General features: G+C 52.9%; 1 protein-coding gene across 1 annotated transcript in view; it reads left to right on the forward strand.

The window, feature by feature from the left end:
* Window positions 1-16,145, forward strand: part of BSN (bassoon presynaptic cytomatrix protein) — a gene marked incomplete at its 3' end in the record, with an annotated part of 66,721 nt that overhangs the window by 44,440 nt on the left and 6,136 nt on the right. Inside the window, 1 exon segment of the mRNA XM_009891307.1 lies at window positions 15,969-16,142. Within this exon segment, the coding sequence (XP_009889609.1) occupies window positions 15,969-16,142 (174 nt within the window).

The raw sequence follows: 16,145 nt of genomic DNA on the forward strand, positions 1-16,145 counted from the left end.
CTTCATGCCTGTCATCCCTCAGTGCCCTCTCCCATACTTTCCTAGCGAAGGAGTGACCATAGGGCAGTGGACACAGGGCCATCTTCACCACCCTCCTCCTCGTCAGGATGAAACATCTTGATGGTAGATTTTCTGAGAGCCACTTTGCACCCAACAAAGCGAATGTCCCGGACAGGGTGGGATGGGAGTCGCTCGGTGCCCTGCAGCAGAAGTGGCGTGGCAGAGCGAGGTCCTGCATCGGCTTTTGTGTTTCCCCCAACACAAAGCCAGGAAGAAAGGTGAGGCTGGGAAGTGGGGAGAAGACATTTTGCAAAGTTAGCCTGGAGACCTCATTGCCCTGAGTTACTTGAAGCAAAGAGTACAACAAAACCCTGGAACCCAGAGGGAGGATTTGGGGGAAACAGAGACACCTTTGGGAGCGATGTGAAGGAATATCTAGAGATTTATTACCTACTCCCATTGGAATGAATCTCACACTGGTGAAAAAACTGGTACAGCATGATGACCTATGTCAACTGCTGAAGCGTGTTTGAAATGAAGGACAAAAACCTCTAATCACTGTCCATCAGAGTACAGAAGAGATACGTCGTGTCTTGAAAAGAGTGAAGAAGGATGGGGAACGCTGATGGTGGGAAACTCTTTTTGGGTGCTCACCAACCGCTATGGGAATCTATAATCACATGGTCCACCCAGCAGTGATCTTGTCAAACTCTGATTCTGTTGTGCCTGTTACTTCTAGTAATATTGTATGCGAGACTGTGGGTGATAATCAAACACCTTGAAGGACTTTAAGAGTTCTTGACATATTAGCAGGAACGCTCCCATAGAAACAAAGGGAGGACTGCAAAGGAATATGGAATATTAGTGGTTCAGTTTAAATAAAATTATTGGCTTAGAGTTAATCACGTCGTGTTAGGCCCCATTGGCACGCTACTTACACAGAACTCACTTAGCATAAGTAGCTAAAGTTGCCGAAGCCTTAGGCTGCAAGCTGAGAACTTTCACCGGGATGAGTTGAACTTGTTCTGAACTTCTACTTAATTACACAGAGGACGACGCCGAGAGCGGTACAAACCAGGAGATGAGGAAGGTGCTACCCTCATGGAGGCTTCAACCCAACAAGATAACAACGGTTAGCCACCCGCCTGCAGACAGGGAAAAAATCTGACGAGGAATAAGAAGACCCCAGACCGTAAATCACTGTTGGACCAAGGGGCACGTGAAGGGCGGATGCACAGATTGTAAGGGTGTAATTGCCCCGGATTTTCTTTGTTCTGAGTCTGGCTCCGGAGGCACCCGGCTCGAGCTGTCCTTGCTGCTGTACCACTCAAATAATATTTTTTTTTTTAATTAACTTTTGCCTGAGACTCTGCTACAGGAAACCTAGGGCGAAGAAACTTCTTTAGCAGTGATAAGAGGGCTTTTTTAATTTAGGGATATGCTTCAGGATCCTTGGATGGTATCTCTGAATGCTTTGCGTTTTCCTATGCCACAGCTAGAAGCTTTTGGCCAATATTTGTGCCGTGACTAGGAGATAACTAGTAGGCAGTCTCTGACGTCTGACACGAGTTCATTTTTGGGTTGGTTTTTTTTTTGGTTTTGGTTATAATATTTTTAATTGTTTGAAGCACAAAGAGCACCGGGGTCCCCAAGCCTGTTGAAGCAGAAAAGCATTGATTTCAGTGGGGTTTGGTTGACTCTGAGAACAAATATTCTCGAAAAAAACCCACCCTAGTTTGGCAAAGAAATGAGGTGTTGGGTTGGGAATAACCCCCAAAAGCGTAAATGTGGGTGTGAGGATGGGACGTGCGCTGTGGGTTTGCCCGTGGCTCTGCAGGTTTGGGCTCTGTCCTAGCCCGGGACGCATCCAGTCTCTGGCGCCGGACCACCTGGGATGCGGGTGGCCGAGTGCCAGCCCGACGTTCCCCGGGCTTTGGCGGGTTTCGGCCGAGGGGGCTGCGCCCGGCGGATGCCGGGAACCAACACCCGCCCCGCACCGAAAGGGCTCGCCGTCGGTGAAGGAGCTGTGAAATTCCCAGCTTTACGTAATCTCCTGATTTACTCAGAGCTGTTAAGTATGACCAACAGTCATCTGCTTGCCGAGAGCAAATAGGACATCAGGAAAAGAAGAGCAAACTGGAGCGAGGCAGCAGTATTTTTAACAGATCTGGGGTTTTCTTCAGGCTGGAAGTCAGAGGAGTGTTGCCAGCCTTCGGAGGAGCAGGTTTCTGCAGTGGCCCCCAAACTACTCTTAAAGTGGAGCTTCTTAAATTACTTAAAGGGTTTACATAAGGTGGTTCTTCCCATGGCTTCAGGGAGCCAAGAGGTCCCACAGACATCTGTCCGATTGCAGAAAGGGCAGCTGGGGAAGGATTTGCCTTCACAGATGCATTTTAAACTGAGTGAACGTTCATGTGATTTTAAAAAATAATTCTTAAAAGCAACCATTTTACGTGGACTTCACCATTTCATTTTGTTTTGGCTTCTTAGCTTCATTCTTGCTGCATTTACTCTTGAGATGAAAAATCTCAGCTCCGCCACCCCGGTGCCTGTAGCCAGTTCCTCCAGGCTGGAGAGAGATTTGGCACCGCCGGTGGGAACATCCATCCAGGTTGGGGTCACCATCAAATCATCACGTGGCAGCTGGGGGGGGCAATCAGCTATTTTTAAAATAAGTTAAGTTAAAATAAGGCATTGTCTGAAAATAAGCTTAAGTTTTAAAGTAAGTCTTGAAGATGGCGAAAATTCTGTTGGACCCACCAAGACAGTTGCTCTGTAGGCAACTCATGGGTTCCCCAAGTGTGCCCTTACGGCACTTTGTGGAGTCAAGAATCGCACGGGGTGAGCACCACCGGTGAGGACAGGGAGAGAGATGCCATCCCGACGAGGAGGGCTGGGGGAGCTGGACCCAAGGGGGTGAGAGATGCTGGCCGCACTGCCCAGGCTTAGGCGAGGGGATAAGAAAGGGCGTGCAAGGCATGAGCGTGCAAAGATGCTGATGTATATCATCCGGGGAGTAAAATGGCTCATCCATCTCCCTTGTAACAACACGTGTTTCTAGAACGTTTCCCAGCCTTTTACTGTAATAGTTTATTGACCTGCACAGAAGCGTGAAAGATTATGAGAGTTAATTTTTCAAGCTTATCTCTTGATTTATTCCATAAAGGTAGTTCATTTAATTAAAATATTTCTGCCGCTGCAATCAGGACTCACAATCTTGAAGCCTGGAACAGGGTGTACGGGCTTTTTTGAAGCAGCAGTCGTCTAAGGAGGTCAAACAGCATTGCCCACAGAAACCAGAGCTTCCAGTTCTTGAGGAATACGTGTATTTCTGGGCAGAAATCCTGACAGGGGCCACAGAAATAGAAACAGAACAGGATGGAGAAAGGGAGGAAGGCAAAGGGCTAAAATCAGTGGGGTCACGGGTTACCTGAGACGCCCACCTGTGTCTGCGCAGCACTGGCTGCTCTCAAGCCAAAGGTGCAGCCCTTGGCCTTTGATGCCCTGTTTTCCAAGTGCTAAACAACCAGGAAAGCCCAGAGGTGACCTCCCGCTCTCTGGCAAGGCCTGGGGGAGCTGAGGACAACTGTTGGTAGATGTCTTCTCCAGTGGTGGTGGAGGAGACCAACGTGCAAGGGCCCTGGGAAGGTGGATTTGGTAGGTGTCAGCGGTGGAGTACCTTCAGCTGAGTACCTTCAGCCACCTCGACGTGGGGTTTTTGGGCTCTGCCAGTATAGGGTTGTCTCCTGGGCAAATATTATAATTATTTTTAAAGTTTTGAAGGCATTATATGACTGTGCAGGTGCTGCAGGACATCGGTTTGTGTTGTCCTCAGCTTCCAAGCCGTACAACTGATGGATCCCCAACACGCTTTGCAAACGATTTGTTGTGACCGTGAAATAGGTTCAAACCCCATTTGCTGCTGCTAGACTGGTTTGGCGGGGACAAGAGGACTGGGGACCGAACGGCTCATGATGGGAAGGAAGCTGAAGCTCTTGAAGACGCAGATTTTCTTCTGGTTTGGAAGTGAGTGGCTGCTGCCTGATAGACACTTGGGGCTCTTTGCAATTTAGAAGAGAGCAATCAGACAGCTTGAATCTGGTTTTATCAGATGCAGAAAATTACTAGTTGGATGGATGGATATTTTAGTCAACACTAGTGCCTATGAAAAGCCAAGGTTTTGATTAAATAAGATTTCTCTGATAAACTTAGCTTTTCTCGGATTTTCCTCCATTCTGTTGGAAAAACAAAGAGAATATTATATTTGTCTTCTGCGGAGTTTGGCCAGGTTTCTCTTTGCAAGCATTGTTTTGCTGCGAACTTGAAACCTTCCGCGTACGGGTTCAAAGGGTTCCTGAAGAGACGTGGTTATTTCGTCAAAGGTACGTGTGAAATAGCAGCGTGGCCGCGAGGAACACCTTGCGTGGATGCTGTGCCGATGCCCCAAAGGGAGTTAGGCTCCCTGGTGACCAGTGTACGGGCTCCGCTGGACCCGACGTACATCTCCCGGGCGTTATTGCAGGATTATTATCATGCAGCCGGCGTTCGGAGATCCTCCCGCTGCTGCTAACCTTGGCTGAGAAATACATCCTGATAATGGGGACTGTTAAAGATAAGGCTGGCTGGCAGGCTGATAAATCTCGTTAAGGAGTACTACATCACGGAGTAAATTACAATGCACAGCCGGATCGATTCAAACAAAAATGAACAATATATTACTTCTTTATCGGTAGGGGAAAAATAGACTCCTGCCTTTGTGCTGGTGGGTTTTAGTGCTGGGCAGGGAGCTGTGGCGTGACGTTAGCAGCGGGGCTTGCTGAGAAGATGCGGTTTCTCAGCGCCTGCATCCCCAGCAGCGCCGGAGCGTGACCCCGGTGGGGTCCTCGGGAAGGGTTCACTGGGAGCAACTGGTCTGTCTGTGGGCGAACGGGGATGGGGAGCTGAGACACGGTGGAGGACAAGAGCCACCTCCCTCTCTTCTACGTGGTTAAGTGATGGTCATCGCAGTCTGGTCTGTAATGACTGTAAATGATCCAGACAGCTTTAGGAACGTCGCGCTGGAGCAAAATGGGAAAATCGGAGCTTGTCTTCCTTGGGACAACCATAGCTAATCTTTGAAAACCAGACCAAACCCTCTACTGCTTTAACACCGTTGGTTGGATTTTATTGTGAACAGAAAATCTTCTTAATTCTTCATCCATTTGGATCCAGTCTCTCGGAACTGAGCTGGTAGTTAATTTAGCTCTTTCTCCAAGATAAAACAGAGAGAAATTGTAAGGTTCAGTGAAAAGGAAAACGAAAAGCCCTTTCAGCATCTGAGACTTGCTTTCTCGTTCCTCCTATTTTTCTTATTCTTTGTGATTTTCCTTTTTCTTAAATACGCAGCACCGCACTCATGCGTTCCCTGCCGTGATGGCACCTTCAGGTGCCCAGCCTGGATGTGTTGTTTCTCCCACTTCTCTGAAAAGATGCTCCTTCTTGAGTCTGTCCCAGGCCGGAGGCAGCTTTATCTCCACCTGCCCACTGCAGAAGGGGACATCGGGTAATGGTCAAGGCAGCAGAAGATGCGTGGTGCAAGAAGATGCATTTTATAAGGGCACGTAGTGATAGGATGAGGGGGAACGGCTTTAAACGGGAAGAGGGCAGGTTTAGATTAAACGTTAGAAAGAAATTCTTTGCAGTGCGGGTGGTGAGCCCATGGGGCAGGTTGCCCAGAGAAGCTGTGGCTGCCCCATCCCTGGAGGTGTTCAAGGCCAGGTTGGACGGGGCTTGGAGCAACCTGGGCTGGGGGGAGGTGTCCCTGACCATGGCAGGGGGGTTGGGACTAGATGATCTTCAAGGTCCCTTCCAACCTAAACCATTCTATGATTCTGTGGTGGTAGCTAATGGCCAGTAAAAAAAGGGAGCACATCCAGGTTGGAGGTAAATGAGTACCAAAGCTACTGCCCAGGAATGGCAACCATGTGAAATCAAGGGTGTATTTTACCTGAACCAAAGTGCTGAGGGGTGACCTGGTGCAGAAGGTGGTGGGTCAACTTGTTGGGTCGACGTGAGGATGGACATTTCTGGTGGTCACGTCTGGCCCCAAAACTAGTCTTTTCTTCTTCAAATAGTAGTGCAGAGGATGTCCCATGTCCCGCCTAGGGGTGGTTGGCCTCCATGTCTCACCTCCTTGCCGTCTCGAGGCAACGCTGCTTCTGTTCATCTCCACCGCCATCGCCATGCTGGGAGCTGACGTCCCTGCTTCCCATTCCAGATGGCAGCTGGTTTATTGCTGGGTGTCTGGGTTATTGTGGAACCGTGGCAGTGACACCGATGCTCAGCAGGCCGTTCCCAGGGCGATGGATGCTCACCCGCAGCCCTGGGAATCGGTCCCGTGGCTTTTAGATAAGCCCAAAGCATCAAAGTGCTCTCCTCAATATCCTACTGATTTTTAAAAATGGCTTGTGGTTGGTTTTTGTTTTTTTTTTAATCTAATGAACTGGAAGGAAATATGTTGAGTGGGGAGGGATGTCTATATATACTCTGCAAAAGCACCGGTTTCCAAATTTTGGACAGCTGTGTACCCTTTTTTAGCAGCCCCTTCACACAGCCCACACAGCACCCAGGCTCTCGCAATCGGGCTCGTTTGGAAATACACTTCCTTGATTGCAAAATAGTTTAAATCCTTTGACTTAGAAACATTCTTGCCGTGCGAAAAGATATATATATATATATTTATTTTTTTTTAAGCTCCGAAAATACAGAAGGTGCTTCCTGCCGCAGCAGCTGCCCTAATTTTGGAGGTGGTGGAAGACAGGCAGGGATGAGCTGGAGCAGCCTGGCTGATGGCTTACGGCCGCATGGGGATGCGGGTGCTGAGATGCTCCGGAGCTGGGTTGTGCCGGGAGCTGCTCGCCTGTGGGGGTTTCGGCTGGATGCCAGAGCCAGGGGGGTTTATTCCGGGGTCCTGGCTGGACCATCCAAACCAGTTACTCAACTGGCCTTCAAGTCAGTCAAGGCAAGTTTGTTTCCCAGCACTGTGGAATATAATTATTTGGCCTCGATGGTGAAATAACAATATGGAAAAGTGGTCTAAGCTTGACTCTTAGCAGCACAATTCCTAATAATGTGGAAGAGTCAGTGGCCTTTTCCGCTAGCCTCTAGCAAGCCAGATTTGGGAAGGACACTTGCTGGGAGCCCCAGGGCAGCTCAGGAGACAGCAGAGCAGCGTATGCCCCTGTCCGTGGGTCATTGCCCCAAAAAGCCCATGGCTTTTCTGCAAACCTCCACTTCTGCCACGGGAGGGGCTGCCCGGCACAGCGATGCCCTGACCCCACGAGAAGCCGCAGGAGGTCCAGGCTGGCCGTGCTGGTGGAAACCAGGTTTGCAGCTCTCCTGCGGCCGCAGAGGCTCGCGCCGCTTTCTCCCCACCGTGGCGGCGTTCACCATCCCGGCCACCGGCTGCTGCGGTGGAATAAGCTGGACTTGGCAAGAGCACAGCTATTCCTCGAAGGCGAGCGGAGGGGAGCGTTGCTATTAGTGCCTCGGCCAGGAAAAGAAAATAAATCCCTGGGGCGAGGCATGTGGAGGGGGAAGGAGAAGGGAGAGCCGAGGGAGAAGGATGCTCCCGGGTGTGCCGCAGGAACAGGACTACCATGGCCACTTCTGCGCCTGGGTGTTGCCCAGCTCCCCATCTCCGCTCTGCCTTTCCCTCTCCGTGGCACCAGTACAGGGTGGTGGGGCAGCTTCTCCCATCTTCTGCCTGTGTCTTTTTTCCAACTGGGAGAGGTCCCAGCACAGAGGAGGAAGAAGGATGGAGCGGAGCAGATGGGAGGCAGAAAACAAGCCCTGCGATGCAGAGCTCATCCCGGCGAGCTCGTTACCCTGCGCTGGTTTTAATCACGTTATTGCTGTGTGAAGGCCACCGATACATTTCACACATCTAAAATACAGCCAGGGAGGGACTGTTGGCTCCGTCAGCCTGAGAGAGGCCACGGGAACAGATAAGAATAGGCTGATGCTGGAAAACACATCGCTGGGTAGCTCAGTCAAATGCTATATTTAGCAAGGGATTGAAATAACTGCGGTGGTTTTCAGCGGGGCTAATCTGTGAGCCGTGGCTGCACCAGTACTTGCCCAGTTGATGGTAATGAAGTCAATTAGCGTGGAGCTGTTGGCAACCGGGGAAACTCGGCTGCGGGAGGCGTGCGCGGTCCCCTCGCTGCCTTTCCCTGCGGATGCTCCCGGGAGTCCGAGGCTTCGTGCTGAGGCAGCGCTGGCTTTTGACTGCGGTGCCTGCAGCATCCTCCGGCCGGGCAGCGGGAAGGATGCGCAACGACTCCCCTGGGGAGACCACTGGCCCCCCGCGCTCCCCAAACCAGGCAGGCATCGGCACAGGGCCAGCCAGGCTCCAGAAACACGACCTGCTCCGCCAGGCAGCGGTTGGGTTGCATTTAGCACTTCTTTTTTATTTACAGATTTTTTGAATATATATATATATGCACGCATAAACTTCAGAAGCAGCACGCATATGCCGGCATAAATGCAGATAGCAAGCACAAGCACAGGCAGCTCTGTGTCTAGCTTGAGCAGGATTTTGACGGCATTTTTAGGGGAAAAAAAGGCACAATTGGAGAAGTAGAATCGTAATGGAATCATAGAATGGTTTGGGTTGGAAGGGACCTTTAAAGGTCGTCTAATCCAACCCCCCTGCAATGACTAGGGACATCTAGGGAGTTGGACTAGATGATCTCTAGAGGTCCCTTCCAACTCTGAAGATTCTGTGATCTTCAACTGGATCAGGTTGCTTAGAGCCCCATCTAACCTGACCTTGAATGTCTCCAGGGATGGGGCATTGACCACCTCTCTGGGCAACCTGGGCCAGCGTCTCACTACCCTCAGCGTAAAAAATTTCTTCCTTCTATCTAGTCTGAATCTTCTGTCTTTTAGTTTACAACCGTTACCCCTTGTCCTATCGCAACAGGCTCCTACACACCCTACGCATTCTGCCCCATCCCGCCGGTGGCTGTCCCACAGCCATGTGTGAACACGCGTGCGCGCACTGCCGGCCGTGCACAGCCAGCCCTACCGGTCCCCCCGGCTCCCCAGGGCTGCCCCCACCTGCCCGCTGCCCCTGCATCCATCCCCCTTGGTCACGGTCCCCTCCTGGTGCCGAGGCCACCTCAACCCTCCCTGGTCCCTTCCCCATGAGCTTCTCCAACGAGCATCTCCTGTGTTTGCTCCATCTCGCCTCCCGATCTCTGGCGCTTCTGCGGCCACCGCGCGTTGCCTTGCACCTCATCTCAAATCCCATCGCCGCCTCAGCCTCCCAGGAGAGATAAAGGCTGGGGCAGAGGTAAAACCGGGCTCCTGGTTATTTGCTGATGGCACACGAGGTTGAAAATGCGCTTTGTGAAGGCGCTGTGGTCGGGACCGTGCTGTGCATCCTCCCCTCTGTAGGCGAGCATCCCAGCTTGGCACCTTTCCCATCGCCTCCTAAAACTGCGGCGGCGCGGTCGAAGGGGTTTGGCAGAGGTGTGCGGTGCCTCCAGCCATGGGGAGGGGATTTGGAGGGTTGCGGGAGAGTTCAGCGGTGGCGATGGGCTGAAACCGAGGGGGAGCGAGCATCCGAAATGAATAAACAGCGGGGTTCGGCCAGGGAGGCTGCTGGCAGAGAGCATCTTTGCCGAGGGGAGGGCGCAGGAGCAGTTAGAGGATGGAGAACCTGCCAGCCAGACCGCAGGCGCTGCCCGCCGTGGGTCTGAAACAGCCCTGGCATCCAGCGATGGAGCATGACTCAGTCCCTTTCCTTTAAAACTGTGCTAAAAACCATCCACGGTACGGCCGGGGCTGTGGCGTTCTTAGCGCAAGGATGCTGAGCGCTCGGGAGATGGCATCGTGCAGTGAGATGCCCCCATTTCTGCTGCGGGGGGGTGTGTGGAAGGTGTCTGGGTGTCAGGAGCCCTCCTAAACGGGAGCTTTCCTGCAAGCGGGGCTGAGAGGAGCGCTTAAGAAGCGAATTTATGAGGTTCTTGTTGTTAATTTGGATCTTGATTCAGATACCAGAAGTGTTTTCCATATTTTCCAGGCACCCATCTGTCACAGTGATGAGCCCTGCACAGTACTTGTCAGCAAATAAATGAAATATTCTTGTGAGATTCGCCGCGTTTAGCGCTGGGAGATGTGATCTGGCTTGTGAGATACTTATACCTCATGCTGCTTATCTTATTTCGTACAGGTTTTTGTCCTGGTATTTTAATAGATACCAGTTTGGTTCTGTAAAATAATACCGTAGAACATAAATAACCGGACAGAGTCCCCGGGACAGTATTGCGGGGAGCGGTTTGCGCTGGGAGGAAGACCACGGCCGTGCATCTGCCAGAAGCCGAAGAGGTTGCAGTGAGGGTCCCGGGGGTGATGGGGGTGGTGGGACTGGTGGCCAGGAGCTAATGGGGGAAGCTGGGAAGCCTCCGGGGAAGCCTGGGAAGCCTCTGGCACCGTCGGCTCTCAAACCTCCGAGTTGCCAAACGGGGGATTCATGTGCAACAGTGACGCTGAAGCTCGCTGGCTCCGTTGTTAAAAAAAAAAACAAAACCAAAAAAACCCACAAAAAACCCAGCGGCACTGGGGGATTCAGCACTTAATTAACTTGCCAAGCGGTAACATTGACCAAAATTAGGCGGGAGGACTTCTTGCTTTACTTAATTACAGTTTTGCTGTCGCCCATTAGTAAATTAAAACAATTGCAGGGTGAAAGCCGGCGGAGGTTTGGCGAGCGCGGCCGTGGCCACCTGCCAGGGGATGCCAGAGCTCGGGGGGGGAGCCAGGCGCCCCCTCCCTGTGCCCACCGACCCCCTCTCTGTCACTGGCCGGGGCTACCCTACGCCCTGGGCTCCGTCCTGCCCCTAAAAACCACGGGAGGTCCCTTTTTTTCTTTGGAAACCTACTTTTTTTCCATAATTCCTCTGCAAATCCCGGTGTTTTGGGGACGAGGAAGGCTGGGAGCCCGAGGTGGTCATCCTCCCAGGGGTGTAAGCTGATAACATCTCAGGCGTGCTTTAGTTTCATCCCTCTCTTTAATTATCGATGCTTTCCTTCGCCTGGAGCCCGCTCTGCATCCCAGGCGGCGTTGCCCGTACCCCGGCTCCCCATCGCCTGCTCTCCGTGCAGTTACCCCCCCCCCGTGCCTGCCACCACGGTGCAGCAGATTTTGGCATCGAGCAAGCCCCCATCCCCATCCTGATTGGGGCGGTGGTTTCCAGCATCTTTAAGCACAGAGACTCAGACAGGCGCCGCCGTGCCTTCGCCGTAAGCTCCTTACCCGCTTACCGCCCCGGCGAGGGGCACCCTGACTTCCTGGGCATCCCACGGTTTGGACATGCAAAGCACTAAATACAGCCTAATTATTATTATCTTTATGGGATCTGGTTAATCTCGGCGGGGATTTACAAGCTGTCAGCAAATCAGCCGGTCGTTGAATGTTTGCATTTTTCTCAGGGGCGGCTTAATGCCGTTGGCCGCGTGAGCTGGGATGTGCCCGTGACCAAGTGATAGGTACGGGGGAGCTGCGCCAGAGCCGATCCCTGAGCGGGAGCAGAGGTGCTGCGGGATAACCGGGCACTGAGCTGATAACGCTGCGGGATAACTGGGCACTGAGCTGATAACGCTGCGGGATAACTGGGCACTGAGCTGATAACGCTGTGGGACGGCGGGAGAGGGATGGGCCGTTTGTCACCGGCAGAGCGCGGGGCTGTGGGATGCCTCAGGTGCAGCATCGTCACTGAGCTCCGTTTTTTCAGCATCCAGCAGCGTGACGGGTATCGGCGCCGGGTGTTGATGGGGCTGCAGTGGGGTCTCTTAAAGACGGGGGTCTGAGAGCTCAGGGAGGTTTGCCAGAGATGTTCGCGCCCAGCACGGGCGGCTTTGCTTTGCCTCCATCTCCCCGCAGCTGCCAAGGGCAGGATTTCACGCCGCCCCGTGCCCGTGTAGGAGCCGGGCAGCGTGCAGCTCCTGCTGCTGGAGGCATTCGCTGCAGCAAGCGTCGGGATGCTGTGGCAAACGCTGTGCTGGCTGCTGCGGCACAGCCTGGGCTCGCAGCATACGCAGCAGCTCCAGCTGCTGACGAGGCCGAGGGCTCTCCCAGGGGCTCGGGAGAAATCAGTTATCCCTTCCCTGGGGTTTGTGCCATCTGAGGCTGTAACCGCAGAGTGATTTTCCTTGGAGGTTCACGGCGCGGGAGACCCCTGGCGTGCTGAAAGGAAAGCCAGGAAGGGAAAATGCAAACTCCATATATGCCCGTCTCTTGTCTTGGGTGTCTCCCAGGGCTTGGCCGGCACCTCTCGCAGCGGGTGAAGGCTCAGGTCCAGCTCCACCTGCGACCTTCCCCAATTTCTGCCTTACCTGGCGTGGTTTAACCCCAGCCGGCAGCCAGGACCGGGCAGCCGCTCGCCCAGTTCTCCCCCTTCCTCCCCAAGAAGAGAAAAGGAGGGGAAAAAAACTCATGGGTTGAGATAAAGGCAGTTTATTACAACAATAACAGGAAAGGAAAATAACAATAATAATAATGACAAAAGTCACTCTCACCACTCGGTGAATCCTGAGCTGTCATGGTGAGTACCACCCCCCCGCCCGGCCAACCCCCATTTGTATACTGAGCGCGATGTCTATGGTACGGAATATTCCATCCTTCTGTCTGTGCTCCTTATCAGCTTCTGTGGGAAGCTGAAAAAAAGTCCTTGAAAAATATAAACACCACCTGGCAACAGCTAGAACAATATGCATTATTGACATCCCTTTGGTACCACATCTGAAACACAGCAACCGCTAGAAAGAAAATTAACTCCATCCCAGCTGAAACCAGGACAGTATCTCAGCCTTTCTGCCTGCGGTGAAAGGCTAGGGGCATTTTGGAGCGGAGCTCCACAATCTTCTTGGCGGGTCTGTTTTTACCAGAGATCGTTCCCATATCCGCTTCCCGGTGAGGTCCCGTGAAGAATCGAGCTGTCACATCTGTGAGAGCGGGATGGCAGGGTGAGCTGCTCAAAGTGGGGCAGCTGCCGAGAGGAGCGGCTCCGGAGCCGCAGCTGGGAGCAGCCTGAGGGAGGATGCTCAGGCCGATCTGCAGAGCCATCAGATCCCCATGGCACAGATCAGTCCTGTGCTCACCTGGTCTTAGAGGACCCCTAAGCCTCATCCCTATGAGATGACACCAGCAGGTCCTCTCTGCTGGTGCCTGCCTTGTGCCGTGGTGGTGTCCCTTGGCTGCATGGACTCGGGGAGGTGCTGGTGGGGGAGTGTGGGGTCTCCAGCCCAGCCTCCCACACAGAGCAGGGCAGCCACCAGCACAAGGGGCGTTGTCTAGCAAAGTCTTGAACCCCCGCCAAGGATGGAGATGCCACGGAGACTGTCCCGGGCTGCACCACTGCCTCAGCAAAGGAACTTTTCCTCATGTCCACCCTGCACCTCTGCTCTTGCAAAGCGCGTACGTCTGTTCCCAGGCAAACCTAGACAAAAGGACCGTACCTGTCTGGGAGGCTACACCTTTTGGAGGGTGTCCTGCCATCGTGGTTGTCCCAGGAGGGTACTAGCCAGAGCGTGTGTGACCCCTGCCTCTCCATGGGCACAAGAGCCACCTCCTAGAACGGGACCTGACTGGCACTCGGGATCCACAGTTGGCACCTGGTGGCCAGCGTTGGCCTTCCATGGTCATCCTTAGCTTGAATTTTGCCCTGGAAGGGCAAAAGCAGCTGTGTCCATCCCCTCATCCAGAGCTTTCCAGCCACCATGGGGCAGGCTGGAAAGGTTGTTTAAGGTGGGCTGATCTTCCCTGGTTCCTGCAGGACCGAGCTGGGAGCTGGCACGATGGCATGGCAAGAGAGGGACGGGAAGGAGCCCAGCACAGCCGGCCCATCCCCTTTGCCTCGCGCCTCCCCCTCACCACTAGCATCGGGGAGGGAGCTCTGGCGAAGAAAAATGGGATTCCTGAAAGAAAAATGAAAGGCCATGTTTTTCCATGAGGCAGGAATTCAATTTTGTGTCACGCAATCACATTTCCTTCTGCAGTCTGAAATAATTACACGGCGGAGCCGGGGCGAGGAGATCTGATTCAGAGGCACAGGGATGAGAGCGAGTTCCGAAATAAAAGAAGACAAATGCAATCATTAAGATACAATAGGCTGCACTTGCCCCTTAATTAGACTTTCTCTTTGATTAAGCAGTAATTAAATATTACCATGCTGAAAGGGATTTTTTTTTTACAGCCCTCTGAAGCCCTAATGTATTCTTAAGGTGTTTGTGTGAAGAGCAGGGGCTGCTGCAGGGTGGTGGAGGTGGGAGGGAGGATGTTGCATGTCCCTTCCCCTCAGAAGAAGCCCTCCTGCGCTTCTGCATGAGCTGGATGGTGGCTCCTGGTCCAGATTACCACCTGAGTGAAGAAGTGTCCGTGGGGAAGCCCACTAATCCCAGCCACCACCAGCTGCAAAGCATCTCCAGCATCTCCTCAAAACGCAAGGACTCCTGGGCGTTGGACGCAGGGGCCCAGCCCGTCATGCTGCTGCTGTCTCACAGGGGTGGTTTTTAGAGTCGCAGAATAGAATCATAGAATCATTTAGGTTGGAAAAGACCCTTAAGATCAAGTCCAACCATTAACCTAACACTGCCAAGTCCACCACTAAACCATGTCCCTCAGCACTACATCTGCATGTCTTTTAAATACCTCCAGGGATGGTGACTCAACCGCTTCCCTGAGCAGCCTGTTCCGATCCTTGACAGCCCTTCTGGGGAAGAGATTTTTCCTAATATCCAAACTAAACTTCCCCTGGCGCAACTTGAGGCCGTTTCCTCAAGGCCATTTTGGTGAACCCCACCTTCTACATGGAGACCATGGCCTCTGTGGCCCCAGAGGACATGGCTGGCTTGCAGCCCTGGTCCCAGGCTGGTCCAGCTGAAGACCAAGGCCACCTTGGCCACCACACCAACAGTGTGACAGCTTCACTGGGGCCAGCTGCCCCCTGAGGTTGGCCACCTCGAGCTTTGTGAGCAACAGATGGTCAAAAGAGGAGTCTGGGGGAAAGGACTTGGAGCGTATCAGGCTGTTAGCAGCAAACTGAAGAGACTTAAGACGATGAAACATCAAAAGGGAAGGAAATGTCAGGTCCCTATTCCTGGACATTCCTGGGTGGATAAAAATAGCCCTTGGATGACCTCAGGGGGGAAAGTGCTTCTGGTGTCTTAATGCAGAGCCCCTGCCGCAGCCCCGCGGGCTCTCTGCCACTCACCGCCCCGCTCGCAAGCTGCTTTTTCCAGGCCATAAAATAACGGCTCTTGCTGAGAATTTCACTAGACAAGATTGTCTTGTTCTTTTCCCGCACAGCGTGTACTTTGGGTAATATCTTTGGGATATTTTTCACGTACTTGTGTACCCAGTATTTTCTGATAACCTAGGGGAAAAAAAAAGATACTTAAGTATTATGATTATGCTATTAAACCTTTATTGTATCGAGGAAAACAAATCAGAGCGAGAAAGAAACTGTATGGAGCCCGACAAGTGTTAAGCTACGGCAGTAATCTGCCCTCATTGTTTAATTTCATTTAAAACTGAAATACTGGCAAGACTGGAGATGAACATAGCTGGTGATGCTGAGGTGGTGTGGGGGAGAGCATGAAATCCCCGTGTCACAGCCGTGGTCCCTCTGGCTGAACATCACTGAGGTCTGGATGAGGGTAAGAGTGGTTTTAAGCTGGGTGGTTGGTCTCTTCTTCTAGATGGTTTGTACGGTACTGCTCCAGCGCCGTGTGAGCCCCTCCGCAGCCCGCACCGGCGTTTCGGTGCTTGCCTGCTCACCGCCTGGCGTCTCCAAAGCCGGTTATTTGGTTTGGCTGGGCTGAGTCCTTTTGCACCGTCGCCGGGTGTGCCATCAGCTGAACTTCTCGGTGAGGTCCCTGCTTCCCCGAGTTTGAACACAACTTTCCCTTTCTCTGTTTTGCAGAAGAACGAATGGCTGTGCTTGAACTGCCAAACTCAGCGGCTGCTTGAAGGCAGCCTCGGCGACCCTGCCCCCATGCTGATGCCTACCCCAAAGCAACCGCCCACCGGTTCCCCACGGCACCAGCCACCGGCCAGCAGCCAGCAGCAGAAAGCACCCGTGCCGGCACCCACCGAGGCG

This window comes from Charadrius vociferus, unplaced genomic scaffold (genome assembly GCF_000708025.1).
Source record: "Charadrius vociferus isolate BGI_N301 unplaced genomic scaffold, ASM70802v2 scaffold758, whole genome shotgun sequence".
Lineage (NCBI taxonomy): Eukaryota > Metazoa > Chordata > Aves > Charadriiformes > Charadriidae > Charadrius > Charadrius vociferus.